The 24,317-nt window shown below is 39.1% G+C and overlaps 1 protein-coding gene across 1 annotated transcript in view; it reads right to left on the bottom strand.

Annotated features, from left to right (window-relative positions):
• LOC107588551 (uncharacterized) overlaps window positions 1-24,317 on the bottom strand; it is a 92,143-nt gene that overhangs the window by 40,787 nt on the left and 27,039 nt on the right. Inside the window, exons 2-4 of the mRNA XM_016276687.1 lie at window positions 21,017-21,355; window positions 4,846-5,322; window positions 2,894-3,009 (exon numbers count right to left, since the gene is read on the bottom strand). Of these exons, the coding sequence (XP_016132173.1) occupies window positions 2,894-3,009; window positions 4,846-5,322; window positions 21,017-21,355 (932 nt within the window). The remainder of the gene's footprint in view (window positions 1-2,893; window positions 3,010-4,845; window positions 5,323-21,016; window positions 21,356-24,317) is intronic.

Below are 24,317 nucleotides of genomic sequence, written 5' to 3'. Positions count from 1 at the left end.
TCTGCTCCATCATCTGAGTAAATCGGCAGGACTTGAGGTCATCTCCTGGCCCTACAAACCTCAGAACTACACACACATACAACAACGATATGCACATAGAAGAAACCAAATGAAAAGAAGTTGCTGAAACATGCAGAACTCCGTTATGTGCACTGCACAAACATTCTCTGAACAGTACGATTCTCAAAAGAACTTTATTGTATTATGCTGTGGCATTGCTGAATGCTTGATTCTGATTCAAGATGTAATTAAGCAACATCACAGGAGCAAAACTGCTGTTTCATGAATATCAGCCCAGCATTGAATCAGCCCAGCCCATCGGCTGGGGGCAGGACTATCTACACTACTAATTGTAATAGTAACATTTCAGAATAAGGTCTCGTTCTGTATCGCGTATCTTGTCAGTGTCTGCGCTTGCTTGACCATTTGTTGTGGAAAAAATAAGGAAAGTGTGTCCAGCTGAATTAACTTGCCTTGTAGTACATTAAATGATAACTATATATCGAATTTGATCTTTTAATTGCACTTAATGCATCTTAATACATTAAGCCATGTTAAGTGTTTATGTTTTTCTACAGGAGGAAAACGTTAACGAGAGACTTTGTGCATTGCGTTCATATTCTGCTGTTCTGTGGCCACAGATTTGTGGGTCTTGCCTTTTTCTTGCAGGACCCTGTACGTTATAGTATAAAATTGGTTTTAATCGTTTAATCACCACCACGGCTTCTTGTCTCCATTGGCAAAATGCACGATTTGTGTCGATTGCAAGTGACGTGGCAGGTATCGGAGAGTGCAAGTGACGATTGCAAGTGACTTTGTAATTTAGTTTCTTTTTTCTTGTCTTCACCACCTGGTTACTGTTGTAAAATGTTGAGAGATTCAAACAAAAAGTAATCAATAAATAGAACAAAAAAAAGACTGCAAGTGACGTCGCTAGCGGAAGCGCAAGTGTCTGAGAGTGCAAGTCTGAGAGTGCAAGTGCAAGGCTGCAGCCAGACCCTTCTCAGTTAATTTAGTATTTTGTTAGATGGGTATAAAAAAGCTTAGTTTACCGCGGCAGCCATCGCATGATGGCCTCCTCGTGTGAAGACCGAAGAGTGTAAAGACCATCGAATCTACCGTGCGACCCCACCGGGCAGGGACACCGGCAAAGGATAAGTATCGCTTTTTAATTCTCCTCTTTCCTACTACATGTTTCACTTCTGTTTCAGTTTTTATAACCATTTCTTAGTATGTGTAAGTAAGTTGTTGTTTTTAGCATGCAAGTTTGGCAGTGTTATTTTTTAGGATTACTGATAAACTACTTTCGTTTGATTTGTATTATTTGTATTTGTTATTTATTTTAATTTTAGTTAAATTATGTCTGAATTTATTATGCCTGTATAGGTCTATTTATTAAGTTTTAGTTTTATTTAATTTGAGTTATTTTAATACTTCAACAAACTAAATGGAAATGAAATAAAATATATATTGAATTTATAAATGTGTATGTATATATATATATATACAGTGTGTGTGTGTGTATGGTTATACATACACATATATGTAGTTGTTTTATTGGTGTTTGGCTTAGTGTTATGTTAGAATTATTATTATACTATTATACCTTTTGTTCTTTAATATTTTGAATTGTTTTTAGCTTTATCTTTTGTTTTTCATTTAAATGTTAAGTTTTGAAATTTTGTTGTACGCATTTGTCATTTTTATTTAATTTCTTTATTTTTAAAATGTGTATAAGTCGTATTTATAAAGTTTTAGCTTTTAGTTTTGGATCTGTTTTTAGTTGTTTTAATACTACAATTGATTGCTTCTGTTGTCCTTATTTGTAAGTCGCTTTGGATAAAAATGATAAAGTCTGCTAAATGATAAAAATTTTTTTATATATATATATATATATATATATATATATATATATATATATATAAATTCCCAGGGGATGTGAATAATTGCTTTAATGTTATGTTCTTACATTACAAAAGTATGGCTAAATCCAAACCCCTGTAGTTCCTTCAATCAACAATTTGATGAGCCACAAACTTTTTAGCTCTCCCCGGATTGCTTCCAACATGAGGACTGCATTGACATCAAAGCTTTTATCTTGGGACAAACAGGCAGAAAAAGCTCAGTAACTGAAAAACCTAAGATGTAACTGAGTGGTGACTACTAGCAGTATTCTGTTTCCATTTTCACCCAATTTATTTTTTCTTCTCCTATAGTAAGGTTTGACTCTGCCTGACAATGATTGTGTGTTTGGTTTAATAGGTGTCAGTATTTAGCAGATTAGCCTAGCTTCCCTTGACTAAAATAAGACATACAGTTTTCACTAAGGGACACATCTGAAGTAAACGTATATTAAAATGAGAAAGAGAAGATGGAAAGCAATAGACACAAATACAGCAAAAAAGCTGCTGAAAACAAGATATATAACACGGATGCTTAGCCCCTGCTGGTGAATTACACCATTATGTGTGCAAAACAAATCTTTTAACCAGGGATGGATATTCTTAATGATACAATTTGTGTGCAACATATATACAGCAATAAATAAATATTTATATTATAGTAGATGTTTTATCTTTTTGGAGTGATCAAAACCATGTGCAAAAGGATTTATATTTTTCTTGCACTTTCAGAGCAATCAGTCACATGGGTTTTACACTCTGGTTATTGGCTAAAACACTAACTCTGCAGGTATAATAAAATTTCAGTATGGGTTTGCTAATGTTAAGAGAAGGATGTATGACTGAAGGGGTTGGATTTAGAGGGTAGATATTGTGGTAGTTATATCAAGACATCAAACATTGCTTAAAAAAAATGTAATTTGTGTTGGTGCGTACTTGATGCAGAACATACTGTAAACGATGACTGTGTTATAAATTCATGAAGTGCAAACCTTAGCCTGAACCGTGCTGTCGTTCAAGGCCTTCTTCAGAGCTTGAGTAAACCCTCGAGGGAGATTCTGCTTCAAAATACTGTCTAGACGACTCCTCCGTAACTGTACGGACAACACTGTCATTGACAGGGGAAAAAATGAAGTGAAAATGCATTGAAAAATATAAGGTTATCAATTACATTGTAAATTCTGTGCTCACTGAAATTTACAGTAGTGGTGTAGTCAGGATCAGTTCATCCAATGACCTGTTTACACCTGGTATTAAGATGTTTAAGAATCCTTTACCATTGTCTCCTTTTACGCTCATAACTAAATTGCATGAGCTTATTTTGCAATATTAGATTTAAAGATCAGAAAAACCCCATACATACACCCACCTATAGACTCTTCCCTCAAAGAAATTGAAATAAATAGTGAACAAAAGAGACTGATTAAAAAACAGGTATAAACACAAATGTGTCTCCTCAACTTGTTATGACCCGATCAACCAAAATGCATCTTAATATCAGCTGTAAACAGGGCCCAAGTCAAGACCAGAAGAAGGTTAAATTTAAGTCAAGACCTAGTACACATGCTCCCAAATCCATCATGGAAATATGCTCTTGGACTCGAGATCAAGTCAATTATTGAGTAATGTAACACTGATTCAGTAGCACCTACATGAGCTGTCATGATAACAAATAGCTTTCAACATTAATTAAACATGTGCATGTAGATTTATTCAGCATGAATGATGACAGCAGTGGCAGATGACAGTAAATGTTGTAGTACTTGAAACTGAACTCAATCTTGTCTTGTCAATGACTTGGGAACATGTGGACTTAACTAGGAATCAACCACTTCTGGTCTCAGTCTTGACTCAGACTTGAATGATTACCACACTGATTTAAAGTACAACAATTTTCTGTAATTTCATAAAGATCACCATTTGATCTGAGCAATCACACCTGTTTTTATCCACATCTTGTCAGTGATGTTACATCTTAGCATTGAGGCCTCAGTAGCAGCAGCTCTTGGAATTCCTAAAGTGCTTTTTGAAGGGTCCAACTTAGCGCTCTGTGAGGTGGAGTCAGGCAGGATTCTAGTTGTTGTTTTAGGAAATTGTGTAGTTGTAGTTCTTATTGTCATTGACAGGGGAAAAAATGAAGTGAAAATGCATTGAAAAATATAAGGTTATCAATTACATTGTAAATTCTGTGCTCACTGAAATTTACAGTAGTGGTGTAGTCAGGATCAGTTCATCCAATGACCTGTTTACACCTGGTATTAAGATGTTTAAGAATCCTTTACCATTGTCTCCTTTTACGCTCATAACTAAATTGCATGAGCTTATTTTGCAATATTAGATTTAAAGATCAGAAAAACCCCATACATACACCCACCTATAGACTCTTCCCTCAAAGAAATTGAAATAAATAGTGAACAAAAGAGACTGATTAAAAAACAGGTATAAACACAAATGTGTCTCCTCAACTTGTTATGACCTGATCAACCAAAATGCATCTTAATATCAGCTGTAAACAGGGCCCAAGTCAAGACCAGAAGAAGGTTAAATTTAAGTCAAGACCTAGTACACATGCTCCCAAATCCATCATGGAAATATGCTCTTGGACTCGAGATCAAGTCAATTATTGAGTAATGTAACACTGATTCAGTAGCACCTACATGAGCTGTCATGATAACAAATAGCTTTCAACATTAATTAAACATGTGCATGTAGATTTATTCAGCATGAATGATGACAGCAGTGGCAGATGACAGTAAATGTTGTAGTACTTGAAACTGAACTCAATCTTGTCTTGTCAATGACTTGGGAACATGTGGACTTAACTAGGAATCAACCACTTCTGGTCTCAGTCTTGACTCAGACTTGAATGATTACCACACTGATTTAAAGTACAACAATTTTCTGTAATTTCATAAAGATCACCATTTGATCTGAGCAATCACACCTGTTTTTATCCACATCTTGTCAGTGATGTTACATCTTAGCATTGAGGCCTCAGTAGCAGCAGCTCTTGGAATTCCTAAAGTGCTTTTTGAAGGGTCCAACTTAGCGCTCTGTGAGGTGGAGTCAGGCAGGATTCTAGTTGTTGTTTTAGGAAATTGTGTAGTTGTAGTTCTTATTGTTGTCCTAGGTGTTTTGGAGTGTCGTTTAGCAGCAGATGATTGGGTAGTGCTAATCTGGTTTGTGGTTGTTGTAAAGGGGATGCTGGTTGTGGTAACAGTATTGCTGTTAAATATTGTAGGTTGAGACACAATAGTGCTTGCATTGTCTGGTCGTTCTCGTTGTGTGTCCACAGATGTAGCTGAAGATCTATTGGGTGTAGCAGTGTTTTTCTGCTCAGGCGAAATCAATCTGCTAGAATCAGGGTCTGCAGCTCTGGATGTGGCTGCAGGTGCCACCAGCTCAGGTATCCACTGAAACTCTGAAACAACAAAACACTTGAGATGAGAAAGGTGTGAGGTGACTGTAGAAAATCTGAGGACAAAGATGGTGAAGTGATGATTATAATGATGGTGATGACAGTGATTGATAATGTTAACGGGATACTTCACCCAAAAATTGTGTTCACTGTCATTAATTACTCACCCTTATATCGTTCTAAACCTGTAAGACATTCGTTCATCTTCGAAACACAAATTAAGATATTTTTGATGCATTCCGAGAGCTCTCTGACCCTCCCAGAGACAGCAAGGATCCGTACACGATCAAGGGTCAGAAACGTAGCAAGGAGATCGTTAAAATAATCCATGTGACATCAGTGGTTCAACCGTAAATTTACAAAGCTACGAGAATACTTTTTGTGTGCAAAGGAAACAAAAATAACGAATTTATTCAACAATTCATCTCTCCCTATAAAGTCACCCTATAGCGCCATTTTGGAGAGTATCACATACGTAAACAATGTATGCTGTTCTGAGTCAGCAGTTTACGTTGTTTACGCTTTGATCTGAATGTAAACAACGTATCCGCGTACATACGTTGTTTATGTATGTGATACTCTATTAAATGTGCTATAGGGTGATGCAGAGGAGACGAATAGTTGAATAAAGTCGTTATTTTTGTTTTCTTTGTGCACAAAAAGTATTCTTGTAGCTTCGTAAAATTACGGTTGAACCACTGATGTCACATGGATTATTTTAACGATCTCCTTGCTACGTTTCTGTGCATTGATCGTGGTAATATCCTTGCTGTCTATGGGAGGGTCAGTGAGCTCTCAGAATGCATCAAAAATATCTTAGATATTTAAAAAATTGTGTTCCCGAAGATGAATGAAGGTCTTACGGGTTTGGAATGACACGAGGGTGAGTAATTAATTACAGAATTTTCATTTGTGGGTGAACTATCCCTGTAACAATGACAATATTAATTGCATAACGGTAATGTAATAAGGTCAGTGATATTTAATGTCAGTAATCAGAGATATGTATTTGCTCTAACGGCATATATTTTCAGCATCTAACATAAAGGCATTTTAAGTGTGAACAAATCAAATGTTTATGAATCTTTTTTACATCAAATACATCAAATACTGATTTAATGTGATTAATATGGTTGAAAAAATATATGTGAAACAGGCATCAAAGAAATGTTGGAGCTGATTTGACAGCCTTTATAAGACAGCTACTTCATTTACCTGGAAAGGTTTCCTAAAAAAAATCACAGCAACAGTAATACTTAAGTAATAAGATCATAGGTGTGTGTTTATAGAATATTTTACAACGGCTTTGAATTTAAATGTATGGTAACACTTTATTTCGATAGTCCACTTTAGACATTCTATTAACAGCAAGTAACTATGCAACTACATGTCAACTAGCAGTTAGTAGAGTATTAGTAGACTGTCTGCTTAATATCTTCTAACACTTTCTTTGTCAACTTATTCTACTAACCCTAAACCTACACTGTCTACTCTGAGAGTTAGTAGACGTGTAGATGCAAATTAATGAGAATTAGTTGACATGTAGTTGATATGTAGTTACAAAGTTACTTATAGTCAGTAGAATGTCTAAAGTGGACTATCGAAATAAAGTGTAACCAAATGTATTTACTAGTAAACATGTATAATACAAATATAATATAGTGGACATTTTCTAAAGCTTTCCATACATAAAAGTTTTAACCCAATCTTACAGGAAATCATAACTATTTTATGAAGCTGAGATTTTGTTTTTTGTTTTCATACAAAAACATACGATTTATAGGGGGAAAAAGTAAGTGTGAATGTCCACCCCTAACCCCACTCTTAAACATACCTGCCACTGGCAGATTGTACGAAAATGTACTAACAAGATCATACAAATTCACACGAATCAGCCACCAATTCAGCAACACAAAACTTTTCTTGTTCTTTATTGAAAACTTTTGTTTCAGATGCTGTAAATAAGTCCATATTGCACATTTCAGCTTATGTGCAGTAAAAACATTGCATATGAAAAGTTGCTTTTTTTTGCCTGAGATTAAGTTGAGTTTTAAAGTAAATTATATTTTATTTAGGAAAATAAAGGTGGAGGCCTCAGGTTTACAAGTACAGTATAACAAAAGCATGATCATTATTGATATTTCTATGAATAGCATCTGATTCGAGGTGCCTCCAGAATACCTATTATATCACAGTCATCTTATAAACACATCAGTTATGAAAGACATGTCTATCTCAGAATAAATGTGCAAGTAAGCCCATTTTCAACTAAAATGTACTATTTACATATTTATACATCAATGCTATCATGGAATCCTAGATATTGTCTATCTCTCTGCCATGTACTGCAATGGGAGACATTATGTAATTCTCTTTTCTTTGAAGTATTTTGAAGAGGGATTCAGTCTGATCAAAGTGCCTAGTCACTGCATTGTCACTGGCACAGTGCCTAGTCACTAGCATGAAGTGAGTCATTTCTGATCAGGGTTTTGATATAAAAACAGTATAAATACCTTGAGTGTTCAATGACCCTACAACTCTCTATGGACCTGGCAGCCTGTTCATTTTGATCCTTTGAACTGGGAGTCGTCTCTACAAGGAGATGTCATCAACAAACTGACCAGGTTTGCCATTAGTCTTTTCTCTAAGTGCATTTCCAGGTAGCTTTGTTTGGGTCATTAAATAAATAATTTACAGCAAATGCATCAAGAATGTGCTTCAGGTTGAGAATACATGCTTCAGGTCGACTACCTGCAGAAAACATGCAATTGCTTCAGAACACTGAAGAAGGGTGTGTCATAATGTAGCTTGACCTTGTGTACAGCATTAGAATTGTTAGAATAGAATTATTTAAATGCTGTGTTCTAGATAAATAAACTGAAAACTTTGATTCTGCACTCAAGTCAAGGAGTAGATGTATTGTAAGAGGGGTGTGGAATGTTTTTAAATATTGTTCTACATTTAAATATCTCACACTGGCTACGTTTACATGCACAATTTTTGGTTCAATCAGACTGAATTAATTCCGATTGATGAATCTGAATGTAGTGTTTACATGAATGCTAAATAAAGTGATCGGGTTGATGTGCGTGTTTATATGTCAGAAGCTTCAAATCGGAATACATTTTTTTGACATGCGCACACTGCACAAACACAAAGTTTGCACATAATAACTACTCTCATACACGGCTTCTTTATTTGTTTTTAACAGCAGAATTAGTATTTATTAATTTATGGATAAATATGCATTTAAACCGCTGTGCCGTGCTGCTCATATTTATCACGCAGTAAAATGCCCCTCCCCGCGCCCAAAACGGGTTGCCTGTGGATGAGAATCCAAAACAAGGACTGGTGGGAGGTTGTCCTGCTCCACTTCACAGTTGCCAAGTGAAAGGAGAGTTCCCTTTCATAGGTTCACTTATGAACGTTGCGATGACATCATCGTTATGGGAATACCTCCGGTGTGACGAATGTCTGAAGCCCTTATACCATCACGCCAATTCATTGGCCAACAGCGCTTAGCACCGCCCTGAGCATACGTCACGTATGCTTATATATGCGTGCTGTGCGCTATTTCATCAGATTTTAATTCCTTCAGGAAGCGAATCCTCTGTTGACCGTCGGAAAGAGATTCTTGTGTTGTAAGCCATCTATTTATCTAGAGCAGTTTACTCCTCTAAAGCGGACACAATGAGTTTTCCGGTATGTATGGATGCATGTTACACGGACTCATGAGGAAACAGGCAGGAAGACCGCTTCGCGGCCTTTATCTATTGTTGTATCCATGATATCTGTGTTTGTAAGTAAAGTTGCGCTCTGGGCTCGCTCTCTTTCTGAGGAAGGAGAGATGTTCGTTCAACTCCCGCTGTTCCAGTTCTGCGGTTGCCGAGGTTTTTCCCCTCTCTCTCTAACGTTACCTGCTGCACTATACTAATGCAGACACGTTCATTTGATTTGGTGCATATGCTTCCAACTCTTGTTTGTGTACTGTTTTTAGACGCAAACTCTGAGGAGTCCTGCTGCAAATGTTTGTTGTGTACTATGATTTTGGCGCTTCGTGCTACCAAGCATTAGTTGCCCAACTACTTCCCTCAGCTCCGCTGCTGCGTTGAGCTGAAACAAGTGGAAGAGCTCACGTGTTTCAGAGTATTCTTATAGCAAGCTATAACAGTGAGCTGGTGTTTTTCCCCTCTCTCTCTAACGATACCTGCTGCGCTGCACTGATGCAGACACTTTCATTTGATTTGGCGCTTACACTTCCAACTCTTGTTCGTGTACTATTTTTAGACGTAGACGTGGCATGAAGTGAGTCTGGGCATTTAAATATGCATTTAAACCGCTATGCCGTGCTGCTCATATTTATCACGCAGTAAAAATGCCCCTCCCCGCGCCCAAAACGGGTTGCCTGTGGATGAGATGACCTCTGTCATTGCCAACAAAGTGTATATAACAAAGTATTGAGATGAAATTTTGTTATTGACCAAATACTTATTTTCCACCATAATTTGCAAATAAATTCTTTAAAAATCCTACAATGTGATTTTCTGGATTTTTTTTTCTCATTTTGTCTCTCATAGTTGAGGTATACCTATGATGAAAATTACAGGCCTCTCTCATCTTTTTAAGTGGGAGAACTTGCACAATTGGTGGCTGACTAAATACTTTTTTGCCCCACTGTATGCATGCTGTGCGCTATTTCATCAGATTTTAATTCCTTCAGGAAGCGAATCCTCTGTTGACCGTCGGAAAGAGATTCTTGTGTCTTGTCCTGCAGCAGATATTTGTTGTGCACTATGATTTTGGCGCTTTGTGCTACCAAGCATTAGTTGCCCGACTATTTCCTTCAGCTCCACTGCTGCGTCGAGCTGAGACAAATAAGTGGATGAGCTCATGGATAAGAGCATTCTTATAGACAAGCCTGCTTATTGAAAGCTATAACGCGGACTCTAGAGTGAGCAGATGGTTTTGCCTATCTCTCTCTCTCTACTTGTGGCACTTGCAGGCACGTTCATTTGAATTGGCGCTTACACTTTCAACTCTTGTTTGTGTACCGTTGTTAGGTGCAGACTCTGAGGAGTCCTGCAGCATATGTTTTGTCATGCACCATAGTCTTGGCGCTTCATGCTACCGAGCGTTGGCTGCTGTGTTGAGCTGGAACATTAAGTGGCAAGCTGTTTTAACATTAATGCTATAATGCAGACGGGTTTTCCTATCTCTCTCTCTCTGCGCTGCACTAATGCAGGCACGTGCATTTGAATTGGTGCTTATGTTTCCAGCTCTTGTTTTGTGTACTGCTTTTAGGCGCAGACCCTAGGAGTCCTGCAGCGGATGTATGTCATGCATTACGGTCTTGGCGCTTCATGCTACCAAGCATTAGTTTGCCCGGCTGTTAATTTTTCTTTCAGCACTGCTGCTGCTTTGAGCTGGAACAATTCAGTGGGCGAGCTCACATATCTAAAGTAAATTCCTATGGCAAGCTGTTTTACACCTAATGCCATAGTGACTCGGGCTGCAGAGTGAGCAGGGTTTTTCCTGTCTCTCTCTACTCCGGCACTGCATTAATTAAGGCACGTACATTGATTTGGCGCTTACGCTTCCAACTCTTGTTCATGTGATTGTTTTTAGGCACGGACTCCACAGCTCATATTTGTCGTGCGCTATGGTTTTTTGACGCTTCATGCTACCAAACACTAGTCTGCCCATCTAATAATTGTTATTCTTTCAGCTCCACTGCTGCTTTGAGCTGGAACAAATAGTAGACTCTGTGCTATGAGCTGGCTCTGTGGAGTTTTGCAACACACATTCGTTGTGCAACATGGTTTTGGGCACTTCAGGCTACCAACACTATTTGCATGACTAATCATTATTCTTCTCATCCCAACTGAGTTGCACTAGGCTGAGCTACTGTGTGAATGAGTTCACGTGTAAGAGTATCTCTTATGGCAAGCTATTAAAGGTGGTGTAAGCGATTTTTCAAAACGCTTTAGAAAACAGATTCGGGCCGACTAGCAAAACAAACTTGTAGCCAATCAGCAGTAAGGGCCATGTCTACTCATGATGTGAAGGAGAGAGCATTCAATGCACAGGATGGACATTAGCGAGCCGAGCGACAGAAAGATAGAGATGGCGGATAAAAAACAAAAGAGGAAAATGTCTGCGGAACAAAAGAAGGCTTAAGGCAATAAGGCAAAAAGTAGGACCCATGTAAATATCGGACCAGCTTTCCAGCACTGGAGAGAACTCAAAGAGCGGAAGGCCTGCGATCGGACGCCGAGGTTGCTTTGTTTCTTCTCGATAGGTGAGTAACACCGTGTCTGCGCCGAGCAGATGGTTTTGCCTATCTCTCTCTCTCTACTTGTGGCACTTGCAGGCACGTTCATTTGAATTGGCGCTTACACTTTCAACTCTTGTTTGTGTACCGTTGTTAGGTGCAGACTCTGAGGAGTCCTGCAGCATATGTTTTGTCATGCACCATAGTCTTGGCGCTTCATGCTACCGAGCGTTGGCTGCTGTGTTGAGCTGGAACATTAAGTGGCAAGCTGTTTTAACATTAATGCTATAATGCAGACGGGTTTTCCTATCTCTCTCTCTCTGCGCTGCACTAATGCAGGCACGTGCATTTGAATTGGTGCTTATGTTTCCAGCTCTTGTTTTGTGTACTGCTTTTAGGCGCAGACCCTAGGAGTCCTGCAGCGGATGTATGTCATGCATTACGGTCTTGGCGCTTCATGCTACCAAGCATTAGTTTGCCCGGCTGTTAATTTTTCTTTCAGCACTGCTGCTGCTTTGAGCTGGAACAATTCAGTGGGCGAGCTCACATATCTAAAGTAAATTCCTATGGCAAGCTGTTTTACACCTAATGCCATAGTGACTCGGGCTGCAGAGTGAGCAGGGTTTTTCCTGTCTCTCTCTACTCCGGCACTGCATTAATTAAGGCACGTACATTGATTTGGCGCTTACGCTTCCAACTCTTGTTCATGTGATTGTTTTTAGGCACGGACTCCACAGCTCATATTTGTCGTGCGCTATGGTTTTTTGACGCTTCATGCTACCAAACACTAGTCTGCCCATCTAATAATTGTTATTCTTTCAGCTCCACTGCTGCTTTGAGCTGGAACAAATAGTAGACTCTGTGCTATGAGCTGGCTCTGTGGAGTTTTGCAACACACATTCGTTGTGCAACATGGTTTTGGGCACTTCAGGCTACCAACACTATTTGCATGACTAATCATTATTCTTCTCATCCCAACTGAGTTGCACTAGGCTGAGCTACTGTGTGAATGAGTTCACGTGTAAGAGTATCTCTTATGGCAAGCTATTAAAGGTGGTGTAAGCGATTTTTCAAAACGCTTTAGAAAACAGATTCGGGCCGACTAGCAAAACAAACTTGTAGCCAATCAGCAGTAAGGGCCATGTCTACTCATGATGTGAAGGAGAGAGCATTCAATGCACAGGATGGACATTAGCGAGCCGAGCGACAGAAAGATAGAGATGGCGGATAAAAAACAAAAGAGGAAAATGTCTGCGGAACAAAAGAAGGCTTAAGGCAATAAGGCAAAAAGTAGGACCCATGTAAATATCGGACCAGCTTTCCAGCACTGGAGAGAACTCAAAGAGCGGAAGGCCTGCGATCGGACGCTGAGGTTGGTTTGTTTCTTCTCGATAGGTGAGTAACACCGTGTCTGCGCCGCAACAGCTAAAGTCTGTCTAGTACACTGGACGCGACAAAGCAACCGTTGAAAATCATTTGAAATTTGTGACAATAAGTCATGAATAGAATGCAGCAGCAGTTTTCTGTCAAGGATTTGTCGTGTTGTGCCACGCCACATCCAGTGTAGACCATAGATATGTATATATATATATATATATATATATATATATATATATGGTGTAGACAGCATCACTGATTATAATGACTTCCATAGTATTTTGTTGCGCATTGGTTTTGCTTTGTTTCACAGAACTAATCGTTGCCTGGGTTGCGTATGTATGTGCGGGGCGGAGCTATCAAAATAGGGGTGAGACCCTTTTGGGGTAGGGGCGTGCTTGTTTTGATGATTTCAAATGTCAACATTGGCTACCAGAAATCGCTTACCCCACCTTTAATGCTCACCATGGTCAGCCTACTTCATGTGATTGATGCAGCACTTTTGCTACCAACACTCACTTCACATGACTGGCTGCATTATGTGACTGCAGCATACATTATTGTGCACTAGAAATGTTGGGTGCTTCATGCTACCAAGCAGTGGTTTGCATGACTAATTACTCTGTTCTTTTCAGCGCCGCTGTTGTATTGAGCTGGAACTTTGTATGAATGTGGGCAACCTATAAGTGTGTTTGCCTCTCTATCAACATCTATAAGTGTGTTTGCCTCTCTATTCCACCGCTTGTTGCGTTTCGGACAGATTTTGACCGATCTCCGCGCCTTAGCTTTTGGAGATCGAGAGGATAGCCCTAAGGCCATTGGTGCAAGAACTATGTTGACATCCAAGTCCCCACTCTTGTGGTTAGTGCTGGCATGCCTGATTTTAATATTTGTTGCTGTTTCAGAGGTTTTTCCCGCAACTCAGGTGTCTCGGGGCCTCATGAGGGAGGATCAAGCTGTCGTATGGTTACACCATCCAGCTTCTATGGCGACCACCCGTTTGGGAGTAACTTTGTCACTTTTAGTGTGACTGGTTTGCATTGATTTGAATTTGTGTCACCTAACCTTATGCTTGGAGTAAGCAATTTCAAGATACTGATGCAGAAGTTCATCCTGTCTCTATCTGAGCCGGAGATTGGTTTGTGACCATCGATCTAATGATGTGTACTTCTGCATCCAGATCGTCAAGAGACACAGGAAGTTCCTCAGGTTTGCCTTTGGAATAAAGCTTGCCAATACTGTATTCTTCCATTTGAACTGGCCTCGAATGCAAGGTGAATGGACTCGTCTCTGGCCCTGTTGTGGCTCCGGGGTGTCTGCGTTTTGAGTTACCTTGACGATTGGCTGATATTAGCTCAATCACACAAACTGTTTGGAGCAGCGTTTCTGGCACTCAAACCGTTCTTACCCAATTGATTGGTTGTCACATTAGGTCAAGGACTGACAACACGGCTGTGGTCTCATACATCGATTGTCAGAGAGGATTACGCTCTCCCCCCTTGTGCAGGTTGGTGAGACGTGTTCTTCTTTGGACGCAGACCAGGTTCCTGTCGATCAGAGCAGTTCATGTCCCGGGTCACTTGAACTCAGGTGTGGACTTACTCTTGAGACAGAGTTGGAAGTGGATTTGTTTGCTTAGAGCATGCGCATTGCCCGCTCTGGTTTCCTTGTCTCCTCTGTCGCCTCTGGGTGTGGACGCTCTAGCTCAAATATGGCCCAGGACCAGTCTTTATGCCTTCCCGTCGACCCGTTTGCTCCCAAACGATTCTGTTCAGAGTAAGGGTGGTCAGAGTGGAACATCTATTGTTGGTGGTGCCGTTTTGGCCCACTCAGACGTGGTTCTCAGAATTGGTAAGTCTGTTAGCCGACCCCCTTGGGAGGTTCCCCTCAGACACGACCTGCTGACTCAGGCTTGGGGCATGATTTGGACATCCCCATCCAGATTTTTGGAACTAATGGGTGTACCCCTGAGCAGAGTTGTAATGTGTTCTGGTCTCTCGGCAGAAATTACAGACACTATTCTTAATTCTAGGGCTCCCTCCACGAGACGCTGTATGCCCTTAAGTGGACACAATCTAGACCCAGTCCATTACCCCGTAGGGTCCTGCCACTCTTAAGGTTTACGTGGCTGCCATATCTGCTGAGGATTACCCATAGAGGTGTTTCAGCGGGATGTCACCCTATGGTTTCCAGTTTCATGCAGGGACAAGACGGCTTAGGCCTTTCCACCTGGCACAGATTATTTTTTGGGACTTATTTTTTGGTTGGATGGCCTGGCAGGCCATCAATTTGAGCTGTCTAAGTCTGTCAGATAACTTTGAACCTTAAGCAGTTTTTTTGGTGATCATATCCTCTCTTAGAGGACTGAGGACATGCAGGCTCTGTCAGCTTCTCTTGTATGGACTTTGCCCCAAGGCTGGTTAAGTCTTACTGCTGCCTAGGCCTATTTAATCCTAAGGCTGCTTCGACTCAGTTTCGCTTTCAGCAAGTGGTTAGAGGCTTTCTCCCCTGCTATGCGGGGTCAGATAGTGACTATATTTCTAGCCTATGAGGCGCGTGGTGTGACTTTGCCTCTAGAGGTGTGTGCTCAATATACGAGAGCAATGGCTTCTTCTCAGGCTCTCTTTAAAGGGCCTTCGATGGGAGATGTCTGTGCTGTGGCAGGTTAGTCCTCTCCTAGCACTTTCATCAAGTTCTACTTGTCTGGATGTGAGGATGGCTCTTGGCTCCCGGGGTTTCTTCCGCTAGAGCAGACTCTTTCCTTGGTCTTCCAGCTATCTTAGGTACGTCAGGCGTTGTGGTATAGCGTTCCCATAGCGATGACGTCATCGCAGCATTGAAGATAACCTATGAAAGGGAACATCTCGGTTACGTATGTAACCTTGGTTCCCTGAATAGGAATAGCACTTCCTTCGTCATGTGGAAAATCTGATGAAATACATGACGTATCCTCGGGATGGTGCTAAGCGCTATTGGCCGATGAATTGACGTACCGGACGTGTTCCCATAGCGATGACGTCATCACAGCATCTCGTTCCCTATTCAGGGAACCAAGGTTACATACGTAAGCGAGATGTTTTATAATGACAGGATATGCATTTATACAACACTTTATTTTTTAAGGAAGAGCCGCTCGTTCCATGCGTCATAAGTCATTATGCTAATTCTGCGTCATTGCACATGCGCAGTCCTTTCAGTTTCGGGGTTCAATCCAATCGAGTGTTTACATGCACTCTCAATCGTATTAGAAAAGGAATAAACCACCCCCTTCAATCCGATTTAAATTTAATTCCGATCTAGCTCAATCGGATCGATTAAGGTGTTTACATGAAGGTTTTTCAGTCCGATTGAGCCATCAATCCGATTACAAATGGATTATTTGGTTGCGTGTGAACATAGTCACTGATGATGATTGACATGAAAACCAGTGAGGTTTGTGTACAGTTTCTTTCTTCTTTATATGCCATTCATTCTGTAAACAAAAGTTATTGCACATCAGATTTGAATAGGGGAGGATTTTTGAGTGAATACAGCTTACTGTGTAGTATACTTTTCACATAAAGCAATCAAATCACACAAATCATATTGGCTATATTTATGGTCTTTTTTGAGCTTGATGGTTACAGTCAAAAACCTCTCATCCTTGCATTTAATGGATGAAAATGTCTGGAGAGGCATGAGGGTGAATAAATGACTTTTTTTGTCATATGTATTTCATATCATTTATTTGTATTATTTAATATTCTGTTTTTGTGATCTTGTAAAAGCCTAATCACATACTTTCATACTCACTGATTCACCATACTTTATTCAGTTGGCCAATTCTAGTGCTGTTGGATATTCTTGTATGGTCGAGGTTGATTGGTTTTATGATAGAGCATGACTTTTTTTAGCTAGAATTTTAGATTCCAATTGAACATAATTTACTTATTGTATCTAATTATGAGACTCCTCACAAAGTCATGAAGGGGGAACTTACCTTAAAACCCTTGATGGCTGATGGCCCATCTTTAAATATTTAATTGCCTGAGCCGTGCATGTCTCTTCTGATCTCAGGGAATTAAATGAAATATTGGCATTTACACAACCTGACTTTAACAGATTATTTTAAGAACTTGTGATTCTGAGCTGCTCTTGGATTTGAATACTTCATTTAAATCAATTACTTTTATTATAGCGGTTTCACTATACTGTATACATGTCAAAAGGGACATCAGCTTTACATGCTTAAAAAGATATCATTATGGAGTTATGGTTATTATATAAAAAAGTATCATTTACTTTTCTCTAGAAGAGGATTTCAAATGTTATGTTCTCTTATATTCTAGTCTGTTACTGCAGAACAACAATGCTTGATGTTTGGATACCTACAAACTTGACTGACCAACGGCTGTTGACTGACCTGAGGGCTTCATTACAAAGAACAAGTGTACCAGGAAGATTCAAGAGTTTCAAGGGTTGGAGATGTTTGGCACAGTATATACTGAATTTCATAGATGGAGTTTATGCTTCACACTTAAAGTCACCATGAAATAAAAAAAATAAAAAAACATTCTAATGAACATGACATTCTATTTTGAATAACATTATAACGGTGTGGTTGAAGAACATAGTTTTATAGAATATAATTTTCAACCACTCCCCTCTAAACACTTGTCAATCAGAGATGGCAAGGATGTGTGTTATCAACATGAGCCTATTTAAAAACAAAAAAGAGGATTTACTGCATATTCTTGGTCTTACTGTGCATGAATCATCTTTTCACAATATTTAAAAAATAATGCCTGTAATTGTTTATCAATATGGAACCAATCATGTTATGATTCACTTTTATTTTTAACCCCTAATCTTCAACCACCTGATTTCTATTTGTCACAATCCAATAAATAAATAAGTTAGTAAATAATGTAATAGAATAAAATTTAAAAGCGAGTCTCACCCTACATAAGTTTTGGTTGACTATCACATTTAACTGGGAAATAAATTAAATTATAGAAGTTCAATGGGATTTAAAGGGATGTGAAAAGTCTGTCATTAATTAATCACCCTCATGTCATTCCAAAACCGTAACACCTTCGTTCATCTACAGAACACAAATTAAGATATTTTTGATGATATCCTAGAGCTCTCTACATGCGTCAGCACATGCATGCGTTGTTTGTTTCCATGAAGTGGAAGCAAGCGCATGCGTTGTGATACTCTCCACAATGGTGGCACACCACTGAAGTTGGGATGAGAAGGAGAAGAATTGTTGAATAAAGTCTTTATTTTTGTTTTCTTTGCCCACAAAAAGTATTCTCGTAGCTTCATAAAATTACGGTTGAACCCCTGATGTCACATTGACTATTTTACCGATGTCATTGCTACGTTTCTGGACCTGGAAACATTTCAGTTGTGTTGCTGTCTATGGAGAGCTCTCGGATTTCATCAAAACATCTTAATTTGTGTTCCAAAGATGAACAAAGGTCTTACGGGTTTGGAACGACACGAGGGTAAGTAATTAATGACAGAATTTAAATTTTTGGGTGAACTATCCCTTTAAATCGCATTTCACATTGTATAGAGCAGCTGTAAAGTAGCTGTTTTTAGCTCTACTATAGGGAATTTTACTTCAATCAATCCTCAACAGCTCATCAAGAATGTGGCAGCATTGTTGGTCCTTTTTCTTACTTAAAGTGGTCATGAACTGAGAAATCAAAATACCTGAAATTTTTTTACATATAAGAGGTCATTGTACTAGATAACACATCATGTAAGTTTCAGAACTCAAAACGTTCTTGTTAGTGTAAAAACAGCTTATATTGAAGCCAATCTGCCAAAACGACCGGTTGTGGAATGCACCACTCTATGATGTAAGAGTGTGACTAAACACCACCTCCGCAGAAGAAGATCAACACCGGCTTCTACATCACTGCCTGTTAAGTCCTGCCCACCGATTTGCGCATGTAGTGTAAATAGGAAGAGAGACAAATGCAGGTCTACGCTGAAACCTTAAAAGTGCCTCCGAAGACAACAAGACAAGTGCCAAGTTGTGGAAAAAGTTGTGGTCTTTGCATTGCCTTCCTTCTGATCCCAGCATTAGGAAAGAGCGGATTAACTTTATTTTTAAGTTTCAGACTGCATCAGTAAGATCTTGGTCCTTTATACACTTCATTTTACGGGTATAGAGCAGCTGTAAAGTAGCTGTTTTTAGCTCTACTATAGGGAATTTTACTTCAATCAATCCTCAACAGCTCATCAAGAATGTGGCAGCATTGTTGGTCCTTTTTCTTACTTAAAGTGGTCATGAACTGAGAAATCAAAATACCTGAAATTTTTTTACATATAAGAGGTCATTGTACTAGATAACACATCATGTAAGTTTCAGAACTCAAAACGTTCTTGTTAGTGTAAAAACAGCTTATATTGAAGCCAATCTGCCAAAACGACCGGTTGTGGAATGCACCACTCTATGATGTAAGAGTGTGACTAAACACCACCTCCGCAGAAGAAGATCAACACCGGCTTCTACATCACTGCCTGTTAAGTCCTGCCCACCGATTTGCGCATGTAGTGTAAATAGGAAGAGAGACAAATGCAGGTCTACGCTGAAACCTTAAAAGTGCCTCCGAAGACAAGACAAGTGCCAAGTTGTGGAAAAAGTTGTGGTCTTTGCATTGCCTTCCTTCTGATCCCAGCATTAGGAAAGAGCGGATTAACTTTATTTTTAAGTTTCAGACTGCATCAGTAAGATCTTGGTCCTTTATACACTTCATTTTACGATGGATTTGTTACAAACAAGGCAATTCTATGCAGGAACTTCAGAAAGATTGAAACTAAAAGATGATGCTGTGCCGACTATATTGGATCCGAGTAATGTCACTCCACACAAGTGTGAATAACTGTTTTTATTGCATGGTCACTATTTCTTTGTCTGTTATTACAGCTCGTTTGATATGTACTGAGTATTTATGCTTTTTTAACCTAAATCACGTCATCTGTGCATCTGTGAAGGATGTAGGCTGTCAAACATATACAACAGTTAGCCAAGCATACCAGTGGGCGTTTCCATCATACCAGTCTGTGTCTACAATCCGCCACGCCTATTCAAGCAGATCATTCTGATGAGGGGGGTCAATACAGGTCAGAAAATAGACTATTACTTCTAAATGATGGGGTTTTTTTACACAAAAATCTTGATAACATTATAAATGGACCTCGGAGAACAGTACAAAATAATAAGAAAAAGGCAGTTCATGAACCCTTTAAACCATGTTCAAAACTATTATCTTGGCAAGAGGAAACAAACAGACCAGCACTTCCCTATGTTTGATTCACTATCTATAAATAGTCTGAATAAGTCTATTAATTGCCTTGAATGTAAATATCAATTAATTTAGTTCAGCTTTGCATTATACCATTTTACTCACTTTCCTGTGATCAGTGGGGTCCAACAATGAGGCAACTGACATCACTGTGTGTGGGGAATTGTTGAGAGTAGCACAGTTGTAGATGCCATTTTTGGGGATTTTGTTAAATACTGAGGCATGTTTAGTGCTCTGGGCCTGTTGAATGGGTTCTACGTAAACTGCTACATCGCTGAAAGAGCTCCTGGGATGAAGCAATAATGTGTGATTTGTGACATAGTGCCCAGTGGCTGTTCAAACAGCTTTGAAAAACAGAAGGTTCTAAAACTCTTTTCATAAAACACTGAAAAGTGGTTACATAAGCTTCAAAACAGTTTGCAGAAACTTGTAGCTGGTTTGAGCCTGTCCTTAGTTTGTCCTTATCTGGTCATGAGCTGGTAATGTGCTGGTCCTAAGCTGGTCTTAAGCAACTAGATCCTGCTCAGAACTAGCTCATAACCAGCTTATAACCAGCTCAGGACCAGCATAAACCAGCTCATGACCAACTAAGGATCCGCTTAAACCAGCTCAAACCAGCTGCCATGCTTCAAAACATACCTAATGTTGTTCTTTTTTCAACAGGGTAGTCTATACAAACCCAATGACATCTAAATTAACTGTAAGATATAGAAATAGCAGGTTAAACTGCATTCTGGGAACATACCTGAGTTATTGGATTGGTTGCTGACCAGCACAGACGATGGAAGAGTAAATGGCTCCAATCGTTCCAAAGATCCATTTGAAGGCCATTGATGTGTTTCATTGTCACGTGCAACAACTTTTGACGAGAGATTGGGAGGCTTTTGGGCTGTGCTGGCAAGTAATGTGAGTACAGAGGAAAATGCAGGTTGTTCCCTGCTACCCTTTGACAAGCCTGTGGGATCTGATTGGACTACAGAAGCTGGATTCCTGTCTGTCATATGGAAGCCGCCAAACAAATGGGTTGAGGAGGGTGATGTGGCCGCATCCAGAAATGATCCAGAGGCTTCATGACTCAAGTCATCTAAAAAGAGAGAAAGAGAATAATATAAATGTATCCCAGGGCAGTCCAATCTTTTCTTTCCAGAAACACAGTTTGTTCATTTTGAGGAAAACTTTTCTACACTGTAATTTCAATCTGCTATTCAGAATTTGTTTCCTTGAGGAGATGGAGGCACTCAAAATTACAGCTCTCAACATGCTTTTGACAATACAAAATACTTTTTTCAACACATCAATAAATACGTTGATGCTGAAAGAACACCGAAAAGACCTGAAAGACATTACAGTCTCATATAAGGATGCTGAAGATGTAATTTGGGGCTACGATTTTCATCCTACCAAATATGTCAATCAGTCATAATTTAAACAGAACTTTCTTAGCTATAATTAGTTTGGAACCACATTTTAAAAATGTTATGATAGTCAATATATTTGGGATAATACATATTCGGAGTAGTTATATTTTATAATGACATGTTGAATTCAACCAAGACAATATGCATGAAAAATGTATTAATCAAAGCAACGTCTAACCTTTGGATCACTAGTGACCAAGTGACCAAATGTATGTGTCACCATAGAATAGATGCTAAAAGATGAATGACTGATATAAAATTCACATTTATATGCTGACTGAACAGAGACCCTTCAAATAATTTTGCTGGCACCCATCCACAATTACTTATTTACCATTTTCCGCTGTCGCTCTGATATGCTCAATATCTGGAGGCCTATCTGATTCATTCACATGAATCTGCAAGCTCTGCATATTCTACACACTGTGTAAAGTAGTTGTTTATGAATTCCTGACTCTAGCAAAATGAACTGCTTCACATACTGCATGCTGAATTGACAGGTTCCTCTGCATACAATAATGGCACAAATGACTGACAGAAATTCTGTAAAAATACAGCAATGATTAGTTAACAAAACACAATACCATCCAAATCCAGTGAGAGCTGTGATATACAGTATAACATGTCAGCAGTCCTTTACATTAGGGCTGGGTGATTTAGACCAAAAATCGTTTGTCTGTAATTTTATATGCTACACAATATAGGCATAGATCTTGCCTATGATTTTCCCTAGATTTTCTTTGAAATGGGTTAAATGTTCAGATTATCTCAACAGCCATTACTGTCTCCGGGCTCACAATGTCCTGGACACCAATAGTTTAATGATTCAGAAAAGACAAATCATTGTTTGGTCAACAGAGACATCTGACAGGGTAAAGTCATAGGCGAAGCGTGTGTAAGGCTGGGGGAAGGCTTAGCTTAAAAGGCTTAAAAGGCCTTTAAATGCTTTAAAATGGCACTAAATTTGACAAAATGCCCCTGCACAAATAAATTAAATCTATTACGTCTGTTGCTAACTGTTACGGAGAGCGCTTCTGTTACTCTCTCTTCGGGCCACCAGAGGGCTCCATCACCAGAGTACTAGTTTACTCCCCGCACTACATTTTCCCATCAGCCCTGTACCTGTCACTGATCATTATCCCACACCTGTTCCCCATTACTTTAGACTATTTAATGAACTCTTTCACCCAGATTCTCTGCAAAGTCTTTTTTTTTGGCCTTGGTGTACATTTCTGAGCGTTATTCCGGTTTCATTGGACTGCCTTCTGTTATTACCTCTGCCTGCCTTTTGTCTCTTGTTGATTTGCTGCCTGCCCCTTGGACTTGTGCTCTGTTTACTGGACTATCGACATTGGATTGCCGCCTGCCGTGACCTAAGACTGTCTATGATCACCATTCTGCCTGCCCTACGATATTGCCTAATCTGTGTCTTGACCTCTGCTTGTTTGATTAAGTTTCAAATAAAACTGCAAATGGATCCCAGCCATGTTGATGAATCATTACACTAACAAAGTGAATATGAATAGACAGTGTCGTCGATTGCGGCATTAAATTAAGATCTGCTCATGTTGCACCATATTTCATTTTAGGCGTTTTTACAGTGTTGCGCATTTGAACCAATCACACACAGTTCTGTTAAACTTAGGAATGCAATGGCTAATCAGAGGCATTCAGGTGAGTCATCGTTGAAACCGATCAGTTTTGTTGAGTGCGCGCACGTTCGCTGACTGAATTCCGGACTCTTGCGAATTCTCTCATCATAAACAACAAAGTGCAGATGTAGGCCTACGTACAATGTAAGAGATTAATTTCACAGTGTACACAGCTTCAGTGATTATAACGATAGTTTTGTTTTTTTGAGAGTCCTTAAACTTGCGATAGATTCGTGATAATGTCACTTTCTTTATATAATTTATTCGCTGTTTGAATAACCGTGGAAAGGAAACGTTCTATAATTATCAATTTCTAACGTTTTTATTAAATGGTAATCACGTTAAATACAAATTCAGTCCCATTAAACTTTTTTTTTTTTTTTTTAGCCGACATGACACCCATGTCTGGTTCTTGCCTAAAAAGACAGGTTTATGATGTTTAATACATTTGACTGCTTTAAGCCTTACCCTGGAGTTGGTTCACCCTCCACCTATGGGTAAAGTCTGTTAATATGCTTGTGTTAGTCTGAAATGCTTAATGTAAAGCAATGTCATGTAGGATGTGCACTTTTCCCTTATTAACTTACTGTGTCCTCCACTATTTTTTTAGATGCATTTACCAAACTTAACTATATTACTATAATCAGTATTGTCTCTGCTTTTATATATATATTTTTTTTCTTTTTTTTTTTTTGAAAATATATCTGTAACCAAAATACCTGTTCATATACCCATCAGCCTTACATTATATGTCCTTTAGTGGTACAGTGAAGCTTTAGATGTAGATAGGCTGTGTTTCTCCCTTCTGACAGACCTGTTCTGTCTGCCCACTGAGAAAAACAAGGTAAAATAAAAAAGGAGAAAGTGCTGTACTGAAAATACGGTAACACTTTATAATAACTTTTATTAAGTCATTAACAGACATTATGTAATGCTTAACGGATCATTAGTTCATATATATATATATATATATATA

This window comes from Sinocyclocheilus grahami, unplaced genomic scaffold, assembly GCF_001515645.1.
Source record: "Sinocyclocheilus grahami isolate Dianchi unplaced genomic scaffold, SAMN03320097.WGS_v1.1 scaffold105.1, whole genome shotgun sequence".
NCBI lineage: Eukaryota > Metazoa > Chordata > Actinopteri > Cypriniformes > Cyprinidae > Sinocyclocheilus > Sinocyclocheilus grahami.
This window is presented reverse-complemented; position numbering and strand designations above follow the sequence as displayed.